This window comes from Enhydra lutris, unplaced genomic scaffold, assembly GCF_002288905.1.
Source record: "Enhydra lutris kenyoni isolate GAN:26980312 unplaced genomic scaffold, ASM228890v2 scaffoldscaffold92, whole genome shotgun sequence".
Lineage (NCBI taxonomy): Eukaryota > Metazoa > Chordata > Mammalia > Carnivora > Mustelidae > Enhydra > Enhydra lutris.
The window spans coordinates 2,182,476-2,204,878 of NW_019154176.1; the positions used below are offsets into that span (position 1 = coordinate 2,182,476).

Genomic DNA, 22,403 nt, shown 5'->3' on the forward strand with positions numbered 1-22,403 from the left:
ACAAAAAGAAAAAAAAAAATCAAAAAAGCGACAAAAAAAAAAAAAAATAAACAAAAGAGAAAAAAAGCGAAAAAAGAAGGAAAAAAAAAAAAAAACACAGAAGAGATTTAAAAAAAAAAAAAGACATAAACTGGCACCAGTTAACTTTCTTGTACTTTTTTGCCGAATTTAGCTTCTTGTAGTTTTAACTTATTGCTATGTTAACTATTTATTCTCCTCGTTGCCCTGTAAGGACATTTGTGTATATTTCTGTTCCTTCATCCAGTTTGCAAGTTTAAAGGAACCACGATGTTCTCTTTGTTTCTTTAAGTTTTGCTGAGACGTGGTTATGCCTAATTTATTTATAAAAGGGGAAGTGGAATCATTAAAGTAATAATAATTATTAATAACAGTAATGGTAGCCGAGTGGCGCCCGGGGGGCGTGTGCTCTGTGGGGCGGTCCCCGCGGCCAGCGACGTCCGGGGTCTTAATGGGATTATTTTTGCTCGTCTTGAGAATTTTTTCAGTCCTATTTAGCTGGTGAAAACCCTAGCTTGTTCTTGATACACGAACCTATTTATTCTTGTGGTTTTTAAGTCCTTCCCAACCTCCCAGCTCCCCTCCAGCAGGGCACGCACCCCCCAGCGGGTCCACCCCTCTCCCTCTGCTGTTTCTTGGGGCTCTCTCCCCTCCGCCCTCCGAGCGCAGGGACACGTGTGCACACGTGGGCAGCGTGCAGGAGGCGTCTGTGAGCAATAAGGGCTGGGTTTGTCCCCTTCCCTGGGGCAGCCGGGCTCTGCAGAGGGGGCACCTCCCCACACCCCCCCCACACACACTGAGGCCTAGGCCCCTGACACCCCCGAGTCTGGGAGGGGACTTCTTTTTCTAAAACACAGAACTCAGCCCAGCCAGGCCCCCTCCCCAGAGGCCAGCCCCTCACCCCAGGGGTTGGGGGGGCCTGGGGTCTTCCACATCCCTGGGGGTCAGGGGCAGGGCCTGTGGGATGGGGGCTCAGCCCCTCCAGCCCTCCCTTCATCTTGCTATTTATTCAGAAGGTTTCAAATCATGACAGAGTCCATGTTGGAGGTGATAAAGAACTGTAAAAAAAAAAAAAAAAGAAAAAAGAAAGAAAAAAAGAAAAAAAGAAAGAAAAAGAAAAAAAAAATCACAAAAACCCAAAACCCAACAAGAACACTTTGCGTTGCGTTTAGACTATTTATTACCGGGATTACAGGCCTGGCCGCGGTAACAGACTTTTACATGGAATTGTTTAATTATTTGTACTTTTCATGCCAGAAAATAAAAGTTCAGAATCTTACGGCGTTGGCTGTGTGCTGGCAGGTGGGGAGCACTGGGAGTGTGTCATCGGCTGGAGCTGTGCAACCCCACCTAGGCTGCTGGGCCTGGCTGTCACGTGGAGCCCTGGGGCTCCCCAAGGACACACCTGGGACTCAGGGTGGGTGGGAAATGGGTGCAGGCAAAAGCCCAGATGTCAGTGGCCCGGGGTCCGTCTGCCTGTGGTGCTGGGCTTTGCTCCATGGCCCATGGAGCATCTCAGATGTCAATCAGGCTCTGATGAGACCCCAGCTGTGGCATCAGCCGGATGGGAGAGGAGGTCTGGGCACCATCCCTGGAAAGTCACTTCTCCCCAGTTCCTCCCTCCGCCCATCCCTGGCCCCTTTACACCTGAGTAAAGCAAGGCAGACACGGGCCGGTTGGGTGGGGGGATCGTGTTTATTGTTTTGAGGTCACAGGTCAAGTCACTGATACCCACCTGGGACAGAGGCAGACACCCTGGGCAGGGGTGGGCTTGGGGTGCCCAGAGTGGGCAAACTCCTTTATTCTAACTTTGGAGGCCGCCAGGGCCTGGGAACGCGGCTGGGCCCTGCCCGGCCACCCGAGAGCAGGGCCCGGAGCTCCACTTGGTTCCGACCCCCGCTAGGTGGGTGAGGGGACCGGAGCGGGGGCCTTGGTCCACAGACAGTGGGGTGGGGTGGCGACACCGCTGGGGGTATTTCCGTGCCTTGAGGTTCTGGGGCCAGAGAAAGACCACGTGAGAAGGATGGGAGACGGAGACGAGGAGAGAAGTTTTGCTCAGACCCCGGCGCAACCCCAGGCGGAGGCGGCACCGCAGCTTCCTGCCCACCTTGGCGCCCGGGGGGGCTAGAGCTCGTCGTGGTCACCATCAGCCGGCGGTTCGGGCGGCGGCTCCGAGCAGGCCGCCGGCGTCATCAGCTCCATGAGGTACTCGCAGCGGCTGGGCTCTGTGGTGCTGGTCACCACGGTCTCCTTTCCACACAGCAGGCGCACCTGGGATGCGCAGGTAAGGGCTCAGGTGGGCCTGGCCCCCCAACACCCGCCCCCCACAACCCCCGGGCCCCTGGCACTCACGGTGGTGGAGCGGTTGGGGCCCTGCCAGCAGCCCGTTCCCTGCTCGTACTTCATGGCGCTGAACTTGTCGTGGTCAGGGCCGGCCCATGAGCCCCAGGTGCTGTGGGAGAGCGGGGGTGGTGAGGGGGTTGGGGGAGGACGGTGGCCGGGGCAGGGATGCTGGGGGAGGGGATCCATTCGACGCCCACTCACCCGAGGCTGGTGGGGGAGCCTCCGAGCTTGGGTTTCTGAGAGACGAGCTTGAAGGGACAGAGCCGGTAGACGTACCTGTCACAGGACAGGGATGGTGGGCGGGGACACAGGGCCCTAACCTCCTCCGTGCGCCCACACCCAGGGCACAGGGGAACCTCAAACTCCACCCACCGCCCTTGAGCCCACCCCCCCCATCCCCCTTCCTCGCTCAGGCTGGCGCAGGGCCCGGATGTCCCCTCTCCACCCGCCCCACTGGCCAGCTGGGGACGCACTCGCTGGTGGTGAGCTCATAGCATTGGCTGTACAGGTAGGCAAACTCTCCGCTGGGGCCGAAGTCGAAGGCGATCTCCTGCTCCAAGTTCCTGGAAGGGGAGGCCAAGCCACAAGGGGCAGCGTCATTCAGGACAACACAGGGAGGCCCAATGTGCTGTCCCACTCCAGCAGTGGAGGGCCACTCGGGGGCTGGGCTCAGGCTCCCCACCATCTGGGGACCCTCCCCAGGGGAGCCACCCCTGTCTTAGCATACGTATCCGGGGCAACTCCCCATTACCACCTCCTCTGGGGAGCTCAGCAGGCGGAGGCTGCCTGGCAGGTGGAGACATGGCCTTGCCCGGGCCAGCCCCTACTCCCTTACCTGATGGACTCCTCCATGTCCCTCAAGGACCGCTCAGCCTCCTCAAACTTGCTGCGGGCCTCCTGGGCGGCTGGAAGGGGTGGGCAGTATGGGAAGAGGTCTGAGGGGCCCCAACCGCCCCCATCCCGGAAGAAGAGGGAAGGGGTGCTTTGGATACACTTGCATCCCCCAGCTCCCAGGCCTGCTAGGCTCAGGGCCGACCCCGCCCTGCACACAGGCTCTCCACTCCTGCGGAAGGAGGGCCAGGACTCCTGGGACCTCGCTGGCTCCCGGCCAATCTGCCGGGGAGGCACAAACAAGCAGCAGCCAGAGAAGGCGCAAGGGCCCCCGGGGCCCATCGGGGCAAGGATGGCTTCTCCAGGCCCCAGATGCCCCTCCCTAGGCTTGCTCAGGGCCAATGCAAGCCCATCTTGGGAAGCCAGTGAGGCCCACGTGGAGGGTCCCTGAAGGTGTGGATCACCCGGAGCATGAAATCGGGCAGGGTCCCCTCCCTGCCCCACCTGGCCCTCACCGTCAATGAAGGCCTGAGTCTGCTCATCGTAGGGGGGCATTTTGTCCTCTTCCGCGGGGCTGGCAGCAGGCTGCGGGGGAACCAGTGGGGTGGGAGCCTCCTGGGGGAGGGGCAGAGTCAGCCGGCAACCCAGCCCCCCACCCTGTCACCCCCTTCTCCCCCCACACACACACCTGGGGCTGCTCCCCCTGCACCTGGGAATCTTCTTCCTCCTCTTCCTCTTCCTCCTCCTCTTCCGTCTCCTCTTCGTCCTCGTCCTCCTCTTCCTCTTCCACGGGCGGCGAGGGCACTGCCGGCTGCTCCTCCTTGGGCTCTGTCAGGTCAGGCTCAGAAGGTGCAGGTGGGGGGCTGGTGGGGAGCACCTGCTGGGTGTGTGGGTAATGGGTGCTATGGGCTCAGTGGTCTGCCCGCCTCCCGGCTCAAGTCCAAGCTCACACCATCACCCCATGGGCAGCCTCCGTGTCTCTACCCCTTCCTAGGGGCCTGGAGAGAGGGACAGACAGCTGATGGGGGGGCCCTCCACGGAGGGTGCCTGGATGACCCAGCTGGCCAGGGTGGCCCTGTGCCAGAAGGAGAGGCAGTTCCTTTGTGAGGCATTTGGGAGGGGGGCCTGGAGGGGGTACTGCATCTCCTCCCCTACCCCCACTGACCTCAGACCTGTACTTGTCCCTGATGGCAGCCCAGACGCGGTCGTAGAAGGCAGAAGCGTCAGTTTGCATGTCTCCACCCAGCAGGGCCTGTGTGCGTGGTGGGGGCAGGGTGAAGATCGGGGCCTCCACGTGCGCCCCTGTGCCCCAGGCACTCTCAAGGGGGGGCCTCAGGCTACGGTGCCAGGCACGGCTGTGCTCTGAACACCCAGGGTTAGGCCTGGGCGCTGAAGCCGAGCAGCCCGAAGGGGGCAGCACAGGCCCGTGGGAAAGAGGGCGGCCCCAGAGGAGAGGAGCATGTGGGGTGGGGGGAGAGAAACAGAGACAGAGAGAGGAAGCTCCAGAGCACCAGCAGCAGAGGTTGCTGGGCCCCAGGGAAGAGGCAGAGGCCAGGGCGGGACAGGGAAGAAGCCAGCAGCAGGGATCCAGCCCGTTAGGACAGAGAGCCAAGGCCTGCACGGGAGGAGGGCAGAGTCGGGACACACACTCGGGGGAGCACGTGGGGCCAGGTGGGTGGGGAATCTGGAGTGTTCCTAACCTGGTCCCAAAGGGCAGGGAGGAGAGCTGGGCTTCCAGCCTCCTGCCCCCCACCCCAGGCAAGGCCAAGTGGCATTGGCCATGCCAGGCACCCCAGCAGCCCTGGGAGCAGCCCCAGGCCAGCCTGGCCCCCGCCCCCTGGCCCTAAGGTCACCCCGGGACGAGACCTCTACAAGTCCCAGGGCAGGGAGGATGGAGTACCTGAGCTTCCCCTTCTGAGAGTGCCCCGTCACCATCGGTGTCCAGCTCCGGATGGGTCTGCAGCTCGGTGACCGAGACCCTGCAGGTGTGCACGGAGAGGCCGGCAGAGCGGTGAGGCCCACTGGCTCCAGGCACTGCTACCTGCTTCCCCTCTTGTCAGGGCCCTTCCCCTAGAACTTATTTTAGGACCTCAAAGTTGGGGGGGGGCAGAAGTTGGGAGGTGGTGAGCTCTGGGGTTGGGGTCGGAGGGGGGCCCAGCCCCATCTCCTGCCCTGTCCTGAGAACTCTGCAGCCTCCAAGGGGCTCAAAGGAGAGACAGAGACGCCCTGTTCCTGACAGCCCCCCTTCACTCAGCCATTAGCCTGGGTCACCCAGCAAGTTCAGGGGCACGGTGAGATTAGAAGGGGTCTGGCTTTCGTCAAAGTGACCCAGGCCACAGAACGTGCTTGGGAAAAGTAACAGGACCCCCCAGCTACCTGACCTGGCTCCTAGGGTGGGGTGGGGAGGGTCCTTCATCTACCCTCAGTGTTTTTCTGCATCTGCTTTATACTTGAGTAACAAGGGCTTGGTCAGCTATGGTTTGGGACTCACTAGAGACCCGTGCTGAGGAGGGGGGCTCAGGCGCAGGAGAGGGGGAGGTGGGAGGAGGGACCCCAGGCCCAGGGCAGGAGAGGTAGACTCACGCCCCATCCAGATCGTCATCCAGCTCCTGGAAGGCGCTGGCCGCCAGCTCCCGTTCCCGCTGGGCCTTGGAGGCAGCCTGCTGCTCTGTGGAGGGGCCAGCTCTGTCACCCACCGCCCCGAGGCCTACCCCGCCCCAACACCCCACGTGTCCCACTGTGCGCCTGGCCCTGCACTGGTGCCGAGTCAGGCCAAGGAAGAGCACAGAGCGGGGCTGGGAGCCATGAGCTGCCAAAGGCTGGCCAGGGCAGGGACCAAGGAAGAGGCAAGAAGTGCCAATAGCAGGGAGACTCCAAAGTGGGGAGTTGGGGAGGATTTGCAGACATGGGGGGTGGGGCTTGAAGGCACCCTGGGACCTTGGGTTTGAATAAGCAGGGGCTAGACTGTGCAAGCCTGACAGGGAGATCATGCATCGGCCATGTCTGGGAGCCCCCAGGAGAAGCAGCCCGTGCACCCCAGGCCCGCTCTCCAACACTGAAGGTCAAGATGGAGACTGAGGGGGCGCCTGGGTGGCTCAGTGGGTTAAAGCCTCTGCCTTTGGCTCAGGTCATGATCTCAGGGTCCAGGGATCGAGCCCCACATCGGACTCTCTGCTCAGCAAGGAGCCTGCTTCCCCCTCTCTCTCTGCCTGCCTCTCTGCCTACTTCTGATCTCTGTCTGTCAAATAAATAAATAAAAATCTTAAAAAAAAAAAAAAAAAAGATGGAGACTGGGGCGGGGTGTGGCCAAGACAGGAAGGCTTCCTGGGGGGTCCCAGGAGTGTCCCAGGAATGCAAGGGAACTGGGCTGTAGCCAGTAGCCACAGGGCCACAGATGGACCTCCACCTGGATGGACGGTGCCCCCTCTGCTGGCCTGACCCCCACCAGACGAGCTGGACAGGAAAGCGGCCACCATGCTGCTCCAGGGATGGAGCACACTCCGGGCCTCCGCTCAGCCATCTACAACGGGCCCAGCGGGGTTCCCTTGGCCCCCCTGTCCCTCATCCGCAGAGGGCCCGCCACACGCCAGCAGACCAGGCTGGCAACTGTCCCTCTCCCAGATGAGGGTGTGAGGCTGGCTGGCTGAAGGGACCTATCCATGGTCACCCGGCTGGCAAAGGGCAGGGCCAGGTGCAAAGACACAGGATGGGTTAGGAAGTCAGCTTCCACCGGGATGAACAGAGAAAGGAGACTCCCCGACTTCCCAGCACTGGCCAGGAAGGCAGAGGCTGGGGACAGCTGTCTGAGTGGCGGGGCCTGAGTGTGCTTCTCAGCAGAGGGGAGGTACCTGCTGGACACGGCCCAGGAAAGAGGGGACATAACAAAGTCCAGGGTTTCCCAAGAGCAGCGGGGGTGGGAGCCAGGGTCTGGAGGCAGAAATAGCCTTTGCTGAGGGAAGAAGGGGAGGCTGCAGATGCCACTGGGGCTCTGGCTCAGAGGCCCCCCCTGGCTCACTTGCCCCTGGGCCATGGCTCCCACCACACTTGGGGTAAAAGCCCAAGTCCTCCCCACAGTCCCCAAGGCCCTGCCCTGGTCTCTCCCCCTCCGCCTCTGATTCTCTTCCCTCCCTCCCTCCCTCCTGCGACATGGCCTCCTTGCTGTCCCTTAAAAACCAGACATGAGGCTGCCTCAGGGCCTTTGCACCTGTGCCCTCTGCCTGGCTCACTCTTCTCAGCAGGCAGGGGCTAGCTCCATCTCGTTCAGTGCTAAACTACTGGCACCTGGGGTGTGCCTGGCGCGCGGCAGGTACCCCATGAACACGGGATGAACTGCTGCATCACCGACTGTGAGGAACCAAGGAAGAGAGAGGAAGGGACAAAGAATGCAGCAGGTGCCCAGGAGATGGAGATCAGCAGTGTGGACTCAGAGACGAGCTGCCCAGCTCCTGGTTACCAGCCCGGGGAGTAGCCAGGGCCACACTTCCAAATCCTTCCTGCAATGCCTAGTCCTCTGACTAGTCTAGAGGGGGTTTCTGGCCCATCTCTCCCATCTGGCCTGCTTCCACAGGGTGACCCCCACTGGACAGACTGAGGACGAGGGCCAAGGCTCCCGATTTACCAGAATGGCAGCACAACCTGCCAAAATCAAGAAAATGCTGGACAAAGTGTAAAAAACCACCTTCAACCAACCGAAGTGGCATAAATTGCCAGGGCAGTAAGCCATTCAGGAAGGTTAAAGAACATGGAAGCTCCCAGCAAATCTGGAGATCTGTGCTGCTGAGAATTTGTGAGGCAAGGGAGAGGGAATCAAAGCCTCCCCCCGTCCCATAACTAAGCTGTGACCTCACTCCAGGGTTGTCCCCTCAAGGAGAGGCTGGGCCAGAAATCCCCAGCCTGTGCTCCCACCTCAGCTCACGCTGCCTGACAGGCTGGAGGGGCCTCCGGCCTTTGCTTTGGATTCAGGGGGACCCCCAGTGGCAGTGTTCCCAGGTGGCTGGCAGAAAGAAGAGCATCTCCTCTCGGGAAAAAAAATCCCTTCTGCTAGGTGGCAGATTATTCCTACGAATGACTTTCGAATGCAATGACCAACGCACAGGCAAAGCCAAGGGGGCACGTGGGGGACCGAGGCACCATGACTGACAGTCAGCAGACACTCGAGCCAACAGGTAACGAGTAGCACTCCCGGGCCCAGGCACTTCCCAGCCAGAGACAAGGGCCGGCCCTGGCCGGCCCGGGACATACCTTCCCACCGCTTCTGGTGCTGGTCTTTGGCCTCCTTCTCTGGCTTCTCGGCCTCCTCCTTCACCAGGCGCAGCATCTCCACCTGGTCCTCCAGGGACTTCTTTCCAGCCTGTAGCTCAGCGAGCTTTTCCTGGGCAGGAGAAAGGCAAGATGCCATGTCTCCTGTTCTGCCTTCTTCCCGAGTGCCACCTCCCTGCCTCCACTCCACAGGGCGGCCACGGGTGACCTTCCCAAGTGCACGCCTCCCCAGGTCTCCCCCTTCCTGTGGTTCCCCCGAGCTCCCTGCGGAGAACCCTGAACACCTCGAGGCAGCCCCCGAGGGCCTGCCAAACCAGACCCACCACTCCAGTCCCAACTGCCCCAACGCTTTCTTACCCCACGGGGTCCAACTTCCCTGACAGCATTTAGATCCCCCGCAGGCCCCCTGCCTCCCGTTCTTCACACATGCTTTCCCTCTGCCTAGAACACTCTGCATGGCTGACTCTGAATTATCCCACAGATTTCAGTTTAGATAGAGGCCTTCTCCTCCAGAAGCCGTCCCTGCTTCCTGCCACAACAGGCGGCAGGAGGAGGGAGACCAGGCACAAGTCTCCTCTAGGCCTCAAAGCCCCAACCCAAATGTCCCTTTTTCCAGTGGCTCTTTGGCATCTGTCCCTCTCAGTGGACAATGGGCCCCTGAGGCAGCTCCAGGTCTGTTTCCAGTCTCTGCCCACTACACCGCAGCACATCCAGGGCCTCTGTGGATATTTCGAGAAGGAACGAGTGTGCTGTGGGGCCCCAAGCTGAAGGGTCTTAGCCTAAGCCTCGCCATGGGATCATTTTCGTCCTAATACCCCGCCCCACACCTCGGCCGGGGCTGTTCCCAGGATCCTCCTACCGCCCCCATGAGGGCAAAAGCCACTCAAAGCCAACCTCATTGCATGGCTCCCCGACTATCCTCTGAACCCAGAAGGGACATCACTGCTTCCCCCGCAACCCCCAACCTCAGGAGGGGCCTGACCAGCCAGGGCATAGAGGGGGAAAAAGACCCGGAACCTTCCCTGGGCAGAAAAACAGAGCTGAAGTCCTCCTGCAAAGAGCCTGGCAGAAGTCCAGGGACAGGGCTGAGGACTCTTACCCATCCAGCAGCCCAGGGGGTGGCCTGGGCACATGATTTCTTCCAGCCCTTGCAGCACTTGCCCTATAGAACTACCCAGGCTGCTGTGACGACGTCTTGAGTCCTCCCCTCAAACAGGGAGGTCGCATGGTTACTGGCCTCATCCTCCAGAGAGGGCACCACAGAACCAGGACGCAGCTAGGCGCCCCTCCTATTCTGGGATGCAGGAGGAGAGCTCCTCTGAGCCCACTTCAGCCCCTCAAGGCTCTGCACAACACCCATGCTGACCACCACCTGGTAACGGCTTAACCAGTGACTGAACAGCCAGCAGACAAATGGGTAAACCAAGGCATACACAGACAGTAACTGGCCCTGGGACTCCATTAGTCAGGGGCGGGTGTCAATCCCACCCAGCCTCACCAGCCCAAGACTCTAGGCCTCAGGGCCCAGAATGTCCTGGGCTGTCCCCGCAGGGTCCCTCACCTGCTTCTCCTCCCGAGCCTTCTTCCATTCCTCAATAAGGATCTTCTTCAGGCGGAACCCCTCTCGCGTGACCTCTGCCATCTGCTGCAGTGTCTCTCTCTCCTTCCGGCCCTTCTCTCTGGGGTGGAGGGAACACACAAGCACCCCCAGGGAGGCCCTTAGGGCTCACCAGCTGGGCCTCTTCCAAAAGGGCTCAACCCACCTGCAGCCCGCCCCACAGGGGAAAACATAAAGAACAAACCCTCCTCCCCCCTCCTCCCCAGGCTCAGAGCTCTTCATCCCTGTCCCCGAGAGGAGGGATAGTGGTCAGAGTTTGCTCACTGTAGGGACCTAGGAGAGGGGCTAGGGAACGCTCAGGTGTGGGGCTAGAGGTTGGTCCCCAAAAGAGAAAGAAAAGCACAGAAATCAGACTCCTGGAGGAGAAGGCCATCTGATGGGTAACTGGGTTGCCCTTGACCCACCCTGTACCTAAACAATCTTCCATAAGGCAAATTTACAAAAGTACTGGGATTTTCAGCTTCTCTGAAAAACGAATCTAGCCTGGCCGCCTGCCTTCAACCGACCAAAGTCAAGGGGCAAGTGTATCCTTTAGATGCCACAATGCCCACCACTCCCTACTGCCTCACTCAGCCGCCTTCTGCTGTTTCTACCACCTGCCGCGGGCATTTCAGTTTTCAGGGTCTGCCACGAGAGTGGAGTGATTCAGAGATGGGAGTCTCATGTCCGACCGGCCTGGGTTCAAGTCCTGGCTCTGATCTGACCTAGATGTGGGAACCTTGGGGAAGTCCCTTTTTATCCTGAGCTTGACTTTTCTCATCTGCTGAAGTGGGAAACAACTGTGCCCGCTTCTGGGCCGGGGATGGAGTGGCGACGTGGTGTTCGTTCACAAGGCCCTGGCAGAGTGAGCACTTGATGGGCCAAAGCAGAAAAGAGAAGGGCTTGGTTCACTGGATGGGGTGAGACTAGGACCCTGGGGAGGAGAGTGGGGGGCGGTGGGGGCGGGGGAGGGCAGCAGCTGCCAGCCACATACTTGCAGGTGTTCTCACAGACAATCCCGCTGTTGTACTCATCGGTCCCGTCACAGCAGTCTGGGAGCAGAAGCAGGGATGGGATCAGACCCGGCAGTGGCTCCTCCCTACTTCCCCACCACCGCCAATTTCCCCAACCCCGGTGTGATCTCACTCACCGCAAACTCCATCGTTGACCCATCGGGAGGAGATGTACAGGGCTTTGTAGCCAGTGTTGGTGCAGTGGAAGCTGCCATTAGGACAGGCGGCTGTACCTTTGGGAGGAAGGTAGTTTTCCAGGTGACCTCAGGGCTAACTCATCACATCCACCCACAGACCGATCATCCGGACACACGTGCACACACACACGGCATGTGAGGACCACCGATGCACAGAAAGGGAAGGAAGGGCTTCAGGGACTGAAATCAAACTCTCCCATGTTCTCCTCTGCCTCTCACCAAGGCCCTCAGAACGAGGCCCAGCCCACTGCTCTATCCCTTGCCTCCACTTCTGTCTTTGTCTGCCCTTCAGTCCCACCTTCTCTCCTGTCTCTAGGTATTTGCACCTGCTGACACCTCCATTTTCCGCACACATCAGGGTTCAGTGGAGACCTCACTTCCCGACCCCCCAGGCTGGGCGAGGGGTGGGGATGGAGGGGCGCTCTGGGCTCCCCCAGCAGCTATGACCCTCCTCACCAAACCACTCACTTCTATGCCTGCTTTCCCCCACTCAGCAGGGAGCCATGGGAAGGCAGGACTGGGTCTGTCTTGGTCACTACCGCACCACAGGGGCTGGCATTTCCCAGGCACTCAGAAAACCTCGAATGAATGAATGAACAGAGAAAGACTCACCTGGCTCATCTGAGCCATCCTTGCAGTCACAGTAGTCATCATTGACCTGATCAAAAGGGATAGTGGCAGAGCCGTCCAGGCAAGTGAAAGGCTTGGACTCGTCATAGAAGTGATGGTCTGGGATCGAAGAGGTAAGGGGCTCATCAACCCAAGGCAGGAAGAGGCCCCCTCAGCCGCTGAGTATATCCACCTTCCCTACCCAGAGGCCAGGAAACTGAGGCAGAAAGCTCAAAGTGTCTATCCCAGGGGCCAAGTCGGCCCCTCCCACACCCTACCCCCACCTCCAGCCACCTCCAGTGGCAGACTCACTGGTGAGGGAGACGCCCCGGGGCCTCTTGACCTCCACGGCCCAGCACAGGGGCAGCAGCAACAGGAGCAGTAACATCTCGCAGAAGCTCGCAGGCCGGAAAGAGGTTCTGGGGGGAGGAAGCCGGCCGCGGGGAGATGTGCTGTGCACCCACGCTGCGGCAAGAAAGGGATCGCCAGTCAGTGGGAGAGGGCTACTTCCAGCCGAAGGAAGTCACCTCTTCCTCCAGCCAGCTGGACTCCTCCATCGCTTCCGGGCAATGGGGGCTCACTCTGCTTCCGATATGGGCGGCGTGGGGGGGCTCTCCCCAGTCTTGCCCAGAGGGAGTGTCATTTTTTTCTTATCAAGGGGGAAGGCTCAAAACCTCCGCTCCCTGCCTGGGGAGGGTCGCGGGTGGGTAGGGTTGGTGAGCTATCCAATTCCCTCCAATTGGCCAAAGGGGTTAACAGTCTCCCACTCTACCGACGAACACCCTCGAGCTGCCCCCAATAAGAAATTGGGGAGACCCCCACCACCCCACCCCGCGCGTTAATTCACCACCTACACGAGGCCGGGGCAAAGGTCAATATCCACCGCGCCCCCCAGCCCAGCAGCCAACCGTCCCTCCAGAAAAAAGAAAGCGGAAATATGTGGGACGCGTTACTTCCGGCGTCACGCCGCTCGTGCGGAGCGGCGACCCAAGGGGGCCATGTTGGGAGTGGCAAATGGGGGAGGGGTGGGCTGGAACCCAGACGGCCATCTTGGATAGGACTGTGAAGCCCTAGAGGGGATCGTTCTGATGGTTCGCGCTTAATGGCGGCGTTCCGTTCCTCCATCTTGGGAGTGGCAGGTTCTTCCCCGGGAAAAGAAGGTTTCTGAAAAATGCCCTGGAAACCCAGCGGGGTGGTAGTGGTGTTGCGGGGGTAGGGGGGGTGCTTTAAAAAAAAAAGTAGGGGGTGCCTGGCTGGCTCAGTCAGGGAGCGGGACTGTTGATCTTGAGGATGTGTGTTCCAGCCCCATATTAGGTGTAGAGATTACTCAAAAATTTAAAAAATTTTTTTTAAAGTAGGGTTTGCCTGGCTGGTTCCGACATAGACCGTGTGACTCTTGATCTCAGGGTTGCAGGTTCCAGCCCCACCGTGGGTGTAGAGATTACTCAAAAATAAGACGAAAAGAAAAAAAAAAAAAAGATGAGCAGGTGACCCCAAAGTACTCCCCTCCTAATACCCAGCCGAGAGGCTTAACCAGCCCGCAACTGGACCGCCCCTCTGCCCAGCGTTAGCCAATGAAAGCGGTGGTGTGGAACGCGGACGGTTTCCATGGGAGCGTTGGAAGGAGTGGGCGGGGCAGAAGTTACCCAGCAACCGGGAAATGCTGAGAGGCCCCGCCAAGCGGTCGGAAAGTGCATTCTCCCAGAGCCCGGGGAACCCGTGCTGACGGATCCAGGACCGGGGCAATTGCTATTTGCCACCCTAATCCCCAGGGACCCTAGGTCCCAGCCCAGTCATGACGTCTCCCCTGTGCTGGGGGGCTTCCACCAACATCCCGCCTTCTCAGGACCAGGTTTCGACCTCCCGCAAGGTCCAGGGCAGTCAGACTAAGGCCCAGCACAGTCACTCCCGAGTGAAGGGTGTGCCCCAGGCCTGGCTTCCACTCCATTCCAAGGCGGGACCCCTCCATGTCCTCCGGGGCAAGTCTGCTGTGCACACGCAGGTGGCAGAGTTACAGAGGAAGATACAACTGTTAGGTAAGACCGCTCGAAAGGGCATAAAGAATCAGGAGTTAACAGTGCCCTCCCAGCCCTGCGACCAGACACTGTGTGACAAGGGCCTTCCACCGGTCTTCATCCAGGTGGCAAAAACTGGAGGCAAAAACTCATACTTGTTCATGGTTTTCCTTATCTCTTATGAAATCTTTCCTAGGCTCAGAACCAACTAGACTGTGTTTCATAGTTTCGTGTAATTTCTTCTACCACGCACTTTGGGGGGCGGGGGTTGGTAAAGAACACATTCTAAAGCCAGATTTTCTGGGTTCAAATCTTGGCTCTGCTCTGCAAAGAGTGTTTGATCTTAGGGGACGATGAGTAGCCTAATTGCTATCAATTTCTCTATTCGTAAAATGGGGATAGTAAGGGGAGCCTGGGTGGCTCAGTGGGTTAAAGCCTCTGCCTTCCGCTCAGGTCATGATTCCAGGGTCCTGGGATCGATCCCCGCATCGGGCTCTCTGCTCAGCAGCGAGCCTGCTTCCCCTTCTCTCTGTCTGCCTGCTTCTTTGCCTGCTTGTGATCTCTGTCAAATAAATAAATAAAATCTTTAAAAAAAAAATGGGGATAGTAAGAGTACAACCCTATAAGGGGTTGAAATGTATAAAGTGCCGAGAACAGTGACTGGCACATGGTAAAACACTATAAAGCATAAACCGATGTTTCTCAATGGAAGAGGGCGATTTTGCTCCGCAGTGGGCCCTTGGCAATGCCTGGACACATTTTTGGCAGTCACATTGTTGGGGGTGGGGGTCATCCAGCGTCCAGAGGCCAGGGACTCTGCTCCACATCTGACAACTCATGGGACAGATCAAAACAAATAATTATCCACCTCAAATATCAGTCATGCCAAGGTTGGAGAATTCTGATGTGAACCATTATGGTAACTGTTTTGTTATTATTAGAAGGTATAATCTTGCACGGTAGTTGAAGGTACAGGCTCGGGAATCAGACTTCTTGGGATCTTGAACAATCTAATAAGCCTGAGCCTCATTCTTCTTATCTGTAAAGGGGTATGATATGGATATGTACCTGTTGACATATGGTATTTGACAGCTGGAAGGTTCTTTGTCCAGCATCGAGTATAGGACAAGTGTTCCCACTGAAGTATCGTTGTGATATTAAGTCAACGATAACAAAAACAGCTTTTCTCTGGGAAGCCCCCGACCCCCTATAACACACTTCGCTTGTGTACCTCGTATGACCTCAGAGGGTGACCGGAAGGCCTTCTATGAGAGCACCCAGTGGAACATCAAGAAGAATCAGGAGACCATCAACCAGCTCCAGGAGGAGACCAGGGTCCTGCGAGTTCAGCTGACAGACCTGCTGCAGGTGAGGATGCTGAAATGGGCGAAGGGTCCCGAAGAGTGAGGGCAGCGTTCCCAGGGGGGCAGGGCGCTGCTTCAGGTTGGGGTGGTCTGCGTGAGTAGTGACTGGGCTCCTCTCCTTGCAGGGAGATGAGAAATTGGTCCAGGCGGTGATTCGGGAGTGCAAGTCAGAGAAGCCGTATTTGAAGAACAGGACAGGACAGGTTTGCGCCATCCCCACTCCACTGACCCTCTCCCTTCTCCCTTCGTTTCCAACTTGTGTCCCCTCCCCACTGGACTCCCTGACTCATCTCACCTTCTCCAATCCTTTCTCCACATTAGCTGGCGCTAATTTATTCACTCAATTAATCTTTATCACACACCGACCACGTGTAGGCATGGTATTCGATATTGGGGACTATGCAGTTAAAAAAAAACAAAACACCAGACCAATCTCCACTTCCCAAACCTTCATATCCTAGTGGGGAAAAGAGAGTGGAGGAAAACAAAACAAAACAAAAACAAGAACAAAACAAAAACACCAAGAACAAATGCAGAAATAAAGTAATTTCCAGGAGTACCAGAAATGAATTAAACAGAAATAGATAGGGGCAGAGATTTGCACCTTTTTTTTTTTTTTTTTAAGATTTATTAACTTAGCACAAGCATGAGCAGGGGGTGGGATGGGCAAAGGGAGAGGGGAAGCAGACACTCTTTTGAGCGCAGAACCCAACACGGGACTAGATCCCAGGACCCCAAGATCATGACCTGATCCAAAGGTGGACAACCAGCTGAGCCACCCAGGCACCCCAAGGGGTTTGCACTTCAGATTGTTTGGGGAGGTCAGGAAAGCCACCTCTCTCTAAGACACTGATATCTGAGCTGAGAATGAGACAGGCAGGAAATGGTTTGGGGAAAAGCAATCCAGGCAGAGGGAACAGCAAGTGCGAAGTCCCTGAAGTAGAAGCAAGGGAGTAGAGCATTGGAGACACAGGCCTGGCCAGTGTGGCTGGATGGGAGCGCTTGAGCAGGGCTCTGTAGGAGATGAGGTCAAGAGGGTCAGGGGGCAGCTGGGTGGCAGCTCAGTGCGTTAAGCCTCTGACTATAGCTCAGGTCATGCTCTCAGTGTCCTGGAGCTGAGCTCCATATCAAGCCCTGGAGTCTGCTTGTCCCTCTGCCCCTCCTGCTCAGGCTCTTTCTCTCCTCAAAGTAATAAATAAAATCTTTAATTAAAAAAAAAGAATGGGGCGCCTGGATGGCTCAATGGGTTAAAGCCTCTGCCTTCTTCGGCTCAGGTCATGATCTCAGGGTCCTGGGTCCGAGCCCCACATCGGGCTCTCTGCTCAGCGGGGAGCCTGCTTCCTCCTTTCTCTCTGCCTGCCTCTCTGCCTCCTTGTGATTTCTGTCTGTCAAATAAATATAAATAAATCTTAAAAAAAAAAAAAGATTAAAAAAAAGAAAAAGAAAAGAAAAAGAAGGTCAGCAGGGGCTGAACCTTCCAGCAGGCTTAAGAGTTTAGATTTTCTGACATAGAGTGTGAGGAAGAAGAGGGAAGCTGCGGGGAGGTCCTCCAGGTGAAGACGGTGTTGGCTGCACTTCGACAAAAGTGGTGGAAATAGGAAGAACGAGGTAGCTCTGGGAAAACCTTTGAAATAGAACAAAGCATTGCTAACAAGCTGGCTGTAGGTGGGATGGAAGAAGAGAAGGTGAGGACATCGGGTTTGGGGGACTTGCATACCTGGAAGGATGAAACTGCCATGAGCTGACATGGAGAAGAAGAGTCCAGGAAGGACTTGGGGAAAGATCATGTACTCAATTTTGGACACAATGGTTTTGAGGTGCCTGGATGGCAGTGTAGATATGGGTATATGAGCCTGCAGTTCCTGGTGTGGGGAAGGGGTGCTTAAATGTGGATGTTCTTAGCTATGGTGAGTTTTCAGACCCTGAGCCTGGATAGGTCCATGGAGGGGGTGGGTGTGAACAGAGGTGAGAAGCCTCAGAGGCTGTCTCTCCTTGGGCCAAGTAAGGGAAGAAGAGCAGCCAGGGTGGCAAACTGGGAAGTGGGGAGACGATCTGCAGGAGCAAGGGGTCAGCTGGGTCTGGAGTCTGATGCCGCTGAGCCCGGGGAGAGGAGAAACAAGATCTGGGAGAAGGGGAGGAAGGCTTAGGTGGGAGGGTTCAGGCTGCTGCTTGGGCTGGCCTCTCTCCAGCAGGCCCTGGAGCACCTGGACCACCGGCTGAGCGAGAAGGTTAAACAGCTGAACGCGCTGCGGCACCAGCTGGGCGTGCGGCAGAAGTGGCTGGAAGAGCTCCAGCTGCGGCACAGCCTCCGCCAGCTGGAGATGGCCGAAGCGCAAAATGGCAACACAGAGGTGGCCAAGGTGAGGCCCGTTGAGGAGGGGTAGAGATCCCGAGGAGAACTGCAGAGGGGAGGGGACTCGGCCCAGCCTTGCTTCCCATCTAGACCATGCGGAACCTGGAGAACCGCCTGGAGAAGGCCAGGATGAAGGCGGAAGAAGCCGAACACATTACCAATGTGTACCTGCAGCTCAAGGCCTATCTCCAAGTAGGGACCAGGGCGACTTGGGGGGTGGGGTGGAGGCAAGTAGGAAGGCCAGCCTGCAGAGGGACAGCGGTCACGGGCCTGTCCCCACCCCCACCCCCAGGAGGAGAGCCTTCACTTGGAAAACCGGCTGGACCTCATGGAGGCGGAGGTGGTGAGGGCAAAACGCGAGCTAGAGGAGCTGCAAGTGGTGAACCAGGAGGCGATCAACGCCCGGGACATCGCCAAGGTGCCAGACTGCCAGGCCCTGGGGTTCCCGCCCAGACGCCTTGGTCTTTTGGCCCCAGAATCTGAACCCCAGCTGTCCCCGAGCTCCTCCCGCCTATCTCCCAGGACCCCGCACTCTGGCCCAGCTGTGTCCCTCGGCCCTGAGCCTCGGTAGGTACCAGCTGGTCCTGCTGTCCCCTGGCCCTGCCTCCAGAACCAGTTGCAGTACCTGGAGGAGACCGTGTTCCGGGAGCGCAAGAAGCGGGAGCGCTACATAACCGAGTGCAAGAAGCGCGCGGAGGACAGGAAGCTGCAGAACGAACGCATGGAGCGCAAGGTGGGCGTGTCCACAGGTCCCGGGGTGCAGCCCCAGCCTGGACCTGACTCCGCGGGTACCGCCACACCTCTATGTCGAGCCAATCCCTAGACCTTCCGGGCTCTTAACATTTCTCCGGACTCCGCCCTCATCTCCACCGGATGACTAGGGCTCCTCCCACTTCCCTGACCCCGCCCTCCCTCCATCCGATTGCCCTGTTTGGAGGAGCTTCCACATCGCCCCTCAGTCACCGATCATTCCCATCCATCCCCACCTGATTACACTGCGCCCCACTCCCAAATCTGGTCCCGCTTCTAGCCCGCCCCTTACTCGAGGTCCCGCCCCCGCTCCCTTGACCCCGCCTCCTCGCCCTGCCTCTGAGGCTGCCCATCGCTGACCAACCCTTTACTGCACTCCTGACCCCAGGCTGGGTGCCCTGGACCTGGCCCCGAGCCTTTACCCTGGCTCCCCAGTTGGGCCCCGCCCTCTCCCGGCTCCCTCTCTCTGGCCTCTACCCCGAATCTTTGCCTGAAAGCTGACTCCTGCCCTGTGAGCAGACCCAGCGTGAGCACTTGCTGCTGCAGTCCGAGGATTCGACCCAGGACAGCCTGCGCGCCAAAGAGGAGGAGCTGAGGCAGCGCTGGAGCATGTACCAGACAGAGATGCTTTTTGGCAAGGTCAAGGACGCCACCGGCGTGGCAGAAACCCACGTGAGTGCTGCCCACTGCCCGCAACCCTCCCCGCCCTCTAGTTCTGCTCAGACTGAGCCCAGGCCCGTGAGGCCAACAAGCGCAGCCTCCCGTTTCTGCAGCCTCAAAGACACTCCTCCCTCCTCCAGCCTTTGCCCCGTTTTGCTGCTGCTCCTCCCAGCAAAACCCACAGGAGCCGTCTACCCTGGCCATCAGTCTCTTACCTGCTTGCTCTTATGCGGGTGCTAACTTCTTGGGCATGTCAGCTCTGTGAGAACTGCGACTTTGGTCTCTCCTGTGTCTCCAGTCCCTGTGACAGGGTCTGGGGCACAGTAGACTGCCTGGTGCCGCTTTCAGACCCTGGCAAGCCAGGCCCCTGCCCTGGGCCCTGCGGTTTGCAGCATTTTCCTTGCCATTTGCTAAGACCCTTATGTTTTCCGCGGGCAGATGCTGATCCCACTGGGCCCCGTCCAGTTTCTCCCCTTTGTGCACTCTCCCACTGCTACTTCTCCCATAGGGTAACTAACCCCTGATGAGTTCTGCGGAATCTGGGCTATGGGGTCATGTGGGGCAGTGTGGCCTGGCACCTTCCCAGAAATTGGCCTGGTGGGCAGCTAGCTCCCGAGATTGGCCTTATTTCCTTGGTGGATTGGGCAAGATTCGCAGTCACAGTGTGGATGGCGGGTTGATTTTGGAAAACAACGATGCTCACTGCTACCCGGCACCACACACCGATCTGGGCTGATTCAAATTCCTTACATAGACAAGGGCCCGGCAAAAATTATGTGTTGGGGGGCTGCACATCCTTGAGGCAGCACTGAGTCTGAATCACGGAGTCCCTAAACATCATCGCTGTGCAGAAGCCACCAGCTTAGGCCATCTGTCCTGCGTGCCCAGGGGAGAGGAAGAGGGGGTGTACTCAGGCCTGCCCAGGCCTCCCTCTGACCTGGGGGTGTGTGGCCAACAGGCGGTGGTGAGGCGGTTCCTGGCACAGGGCGACACCTTCACACATTTGGAGACGCTCAAGAGCGAGAATGAGCAGTCGCTGGCGAGGCTGAAGCAAGAGAAGCAGAGGTTGCAGCGAGAGCTGGAAGACCTCAAGTACTCCGGGGAGACCACAATTGTGAGGTGTGGCCCGGGTGCCCAAGGGAGAGGCTGGGGGGCCCCCCAGGCTCGGAGGCACTCTCCAGAGGTGACCTCCCCACTGCCTGTAGTCAGCAGAAGCTGCAGGCTGAGTTGCAGGAGCGCCTCAAGGCGGAAGAGCAGCGGCGCACTGAGGCACAGGATGAGCTGGAGCGCGCCATGTGGGCGGTACAGATGCTCAAGGAGGGCCTCGAACACCTGGCGGGCAAGATGAACCACATCACATTGGTAGGCCTGCGCACCCTCGCACCTCCCCCCAGCCTCCACCCCTCGCCTAGGAAGCTCAGCGCAGAACCTTCCGCAGCCCAAGACGGTGGGGTTTCTGCCCCTACTCAAAGGGGACCGACCCTGGGCCCTGTCCAGGATGTCAGAAGCCCGCCGAAAGGGGACACCCAGCCCCACTCCTCAGAGACCCCACCTGCGGTTCCTGCGGGGAAACCGCCTTACTTCTCAAGAGGCTCAGGACTTCAGAGACCCTGTTGCATCTTCACGGGAAGGTCCCATTTTGCCTCCCCACGCCATACCTCAGAGACCCCCACTGCAACACTTGGGCAGCCTGCGACGGGGGGCGCCCCACACTGCCCGCAGCAGTGGCCCATTTTTTCCCCCTAAAGTCATCCCCGAAATGACTTCTGGTGCGTTACTACCCCCTTCCTCCACTCAAACACTTCGTTCACCCATTGTCGTTGGTCTCCGGCGTTCAGAGGCCCCGCCCCACAGGCGCTAGCCCCACCCCTGTTGGTCGTCCCTCGCCTTCGAAAGCCTAGCTCTAGGGGGGTAAAGCTCCGCCCCTGGCGGAACACGCCCCCGAGGCCCGCCCCCTCTGGGCTGAGTCGGCTCCGCCCCCGCCGCAGGTGGAGGGCCCCTTCGCCGGAAAGGAGCTGGATCCCCAGGCGGGTGACTATCTGCCAGACCTGCTGGGCGTCGTGGAAGAAAAGCTTCTGAAGCTGCAGGCACAGCTCGAGAGCCATGACGTGCCCGAGATGCTGCGCCACCTCACCGACCAGGAGGTCCGAGTACAGCCAAAGCGGGGCTGAGGATGCAGGGGCAGAAAACCGGGGAGCCTGTGGGTGGGAAATGACCTTTAGGGACAACCTGTGAGGTTTGAGGAGACAGGAGAACTTCCAGAGGGCCCGCGAGGCCAGTGGGCAGGGCTGGGGAGTGTGTGCACGTGCGCGGGGAAGCGGGGAATCAAGGGGCGAAAACCCTGAGATCAGGGGCGGTCAAAGGGGCGGGATTGGGTATCCGGGGAGCTTGAAGAACGAGTCAGTCGGCTGGGCTCGAGAAAAACTCGAGGAGGAGTGGGCAGAGGTGTCATGTGGAATCAGGGTATATCTTAGAATGGGGTGAGGAGGAGGGGATACAGAACGCCCCTGCAGCCTCTACCGCACCCACTCTCGTCTCCCGCTCCCTTCCTCCCCCCAGTTCTACTCCACCCTAGAGGGAAAGCTGCCTATGTACAACACCCGCATCACCCTGCCCCTTGCCAGTCTCAAGGACAAGTTCTTCGGTCAGTACGGTCAGGGAAAAGAGGCGGGGCTGGGGGCCCAAGCCGACCCAGGGAAAGCAGTGCGAGGCCTGGCGGGGGGCCAAGTTGGGGGGCGGGGCCGAGTTGGGAAGGGATGGTAAAGGCTGGGAAGGGAAATCTGAGCCAAGAATAGGAACCCGGATCCCCTCACTGCCCTGCGCAGACGAAGAGGAAAGTGAGGAGGAGGACAACGACGTGGTGAGCCGCGCGGAGCTCAAGATTCGTTCCCAGAAACTAATTGAATCCCGCAGCAAGAAACGCAATCGCTCAAGGAAGACCTAGACTCACCCTTGCGTCCACCTGGCGCTTCCGGGCCCCTGCGGAGCCCCCAACCCCTCTGGGTCCAGCCTCGGGCGCATGGGCCCCTTCAAAGGCTAAACGCAGCTGAGGCAAGGGAGCAGAACAGGCCGGTGGCCCCCGGGAGTAGAGAAGGGGGCCGGGCCACCGGATGTTCCCACAGTAAATCTACAAGGCGAGCCTGTGCTGGCCTCAGAGTCGCTCAATAAAGGTCACCAATCAACCCCCTGGGTATTTGCCTCTCCTTGACCCTGCGCCGCTGCAAAGACTGCTGCCCTTAAAATCCAGAACCCAGACTCCCCTTCTCTGACCTGGGGACTACGGACTCCCCATCAGCTGGGGACACAGATTGAACACCCCCACTTCCAGGATAGTAAGAGCTACTCTCACACCTGGAGTGAAACAGCCCTCCGCATTTGACAGGGTACTCTTCTC

At 58.6% G+C, this 22,403-nt stretch overlaps 2 protein-coding genes across 7 annotated transcripts; one reads left to right on the forward strand and one right to left on the reverse strand.

The window, feature by feature from the left end:
* Window positions 1–1,694: 1,694 nt before the first annotated feature.
* LOC111162440 (glucosidase 2 subunit beta-like) lies at window positions 1,695–12,800 on the reverse strand. Of its 4 annotated transcripts, none has more exons than XM_022526863.1 (18): window positions 12,722–12,800; window positions 12,180–12,332; window positions 11,871–11,987; window positions 11,199–11,294; window positions 11,043–11,100; window positions 10,013–10,130; window positions 8,434–8,563; window positions 5,776–5,860; window positions 5,093–5,171; window positions 4,358–4,444; window positions 3,902–4,069; window positions 3,708–3,807; window positions 3,197–3,266; window positions 2,835–2,924; window positions 2,563–2,637; window positions 2,371–2,470; window positions 2,126–2,289; window positions 1,695–2,011 (listed from the first exon to the last, which is right to left on the reverse strand). In XM_022526863.1, exons 2-17 carry the CDS (start codon window positions 12,253–12,255, stop codon window positions 2,143–2,145), a joined length of 1,596 nt encoding a protein of 531 aa, XP_022382571.1. In that variant the 5' UTR covers window positions 12,256–12,332; window positions 12,722–12,800; the 3' UTR covers window positions 1,695–2,011; window positions 2,126–2,142. The 4 variants fall into 4 exon arrangements, with proteins under 4 accessions (XP_022382571.1, XP_022382569.1, XP_022382570.1 ...); XM_022526861.1 differs by having other exon boundaries at window positions 3,881–4,069; XM_022526862.1 differs by having other exon boundaries at window positions 3,902–4,072.
* Window positions 12,801–13,362: 562 nt separating this feature from the next.
* On the forward strand, window positions 13,363–22,199 carry LOC111162439 (coiled-coil domain-containing protein 151-like). 3 transcript variants are annotated; one of them, XM_022526856.1, is made up of 13 exons: window positions 13,363–13,903; window positions 15,129–15,250; window positions 15,372–15,449; window positions 17,436–17,606; window positions 17,690–17,791; window positions 17,892–18,017; window positions 18,210–18,332; window positions 18,869–19,021; window positions 19,968–20,128; window positions 20,215–20,371; window positions 20,998–21,153; window positions 21,569–21,653; window positions 21,835–22,191. In XM_022526856.1, exons 1-13 carry the CDS (start codon window positions 13,663–13,665, stop codon window positions 21,951–21,953), a joined length of 1,794 nt encoding a protein of 597 aa, XP_022382564.1. In that variant the 5' UTR covers window positions 13,363–13,662; the 3' UTR covers window positions 21,954–22,191. The 3 variants fall into 3 exon arrangements, with proteins under 3 accessions (XP_022382564.1, XP_022382566.1, XP_022382567.1); XM_022526858.1 differs by having other exon boundaries at window positions 17,439–17,606; XM_022526859.1 differs by lacking the exons at window positions 15,372–15,449; window positions 17,690–17,791 and having other exon boundaries at window positions 17,439–17,606; window positions 21,835–22,199.
* Window positions 22,200–22,403: the final 204 nt, after the last annotated feature.

What these genes read in the sequence shown, in the direction of transcription:
- LOC111162440 (XM_022526860.1), bottom strand. Translation starts at nt 12,255, where the DNA reads ATGTTACTGCTCCTGTTGCTGCTGCCCCTGTGCTGGGCCGTGGAGGTC. An exon ending in CCGGGGCGTCTCCCTCACCA is followed by an intron (nt 11,988 to 12,179) that starts GTGAGTCTGCCA and finishes CTTCGATCCCAG; the next exon opens with ACCATCACTTCTATGACGAG. An exon ending in GCACCAGAAGCGGTGGGAAG is followed by an intron (nt 5,861 to 8,433) that starts GTATGTCCCGGG and finishes GCCCCTCCACAG; the next exon opens with AGCAGCAGGCTGCCTCCAAG.
- LOC111162439 (XM_022526856.1), top strand. Translation starts at nt 13,663, where the DNA reads ATGACGTCTCCCCTGTGCTGGGGGGCTTCCACCAACATCCCGCCTTCT. An exon ending in TGAAGAACAGGACAGGACAG is followed by an intron (nt 15,450 to 17,435) that starts GTTTGCGCCATC and finishes GCCTCTCTCCAG; the next exon opens with CAGGCCCTGGAGCACCTGGA. An exon ending in AGCTCAAGGCCTATCTCCAA is followed by an intron (nt 17,792 to 17,891) that starts GTAGGGACCAGG and finishes CCCCACCCCCAG; the next exon opens with GAGGAGAGCCTTCACTTGGA.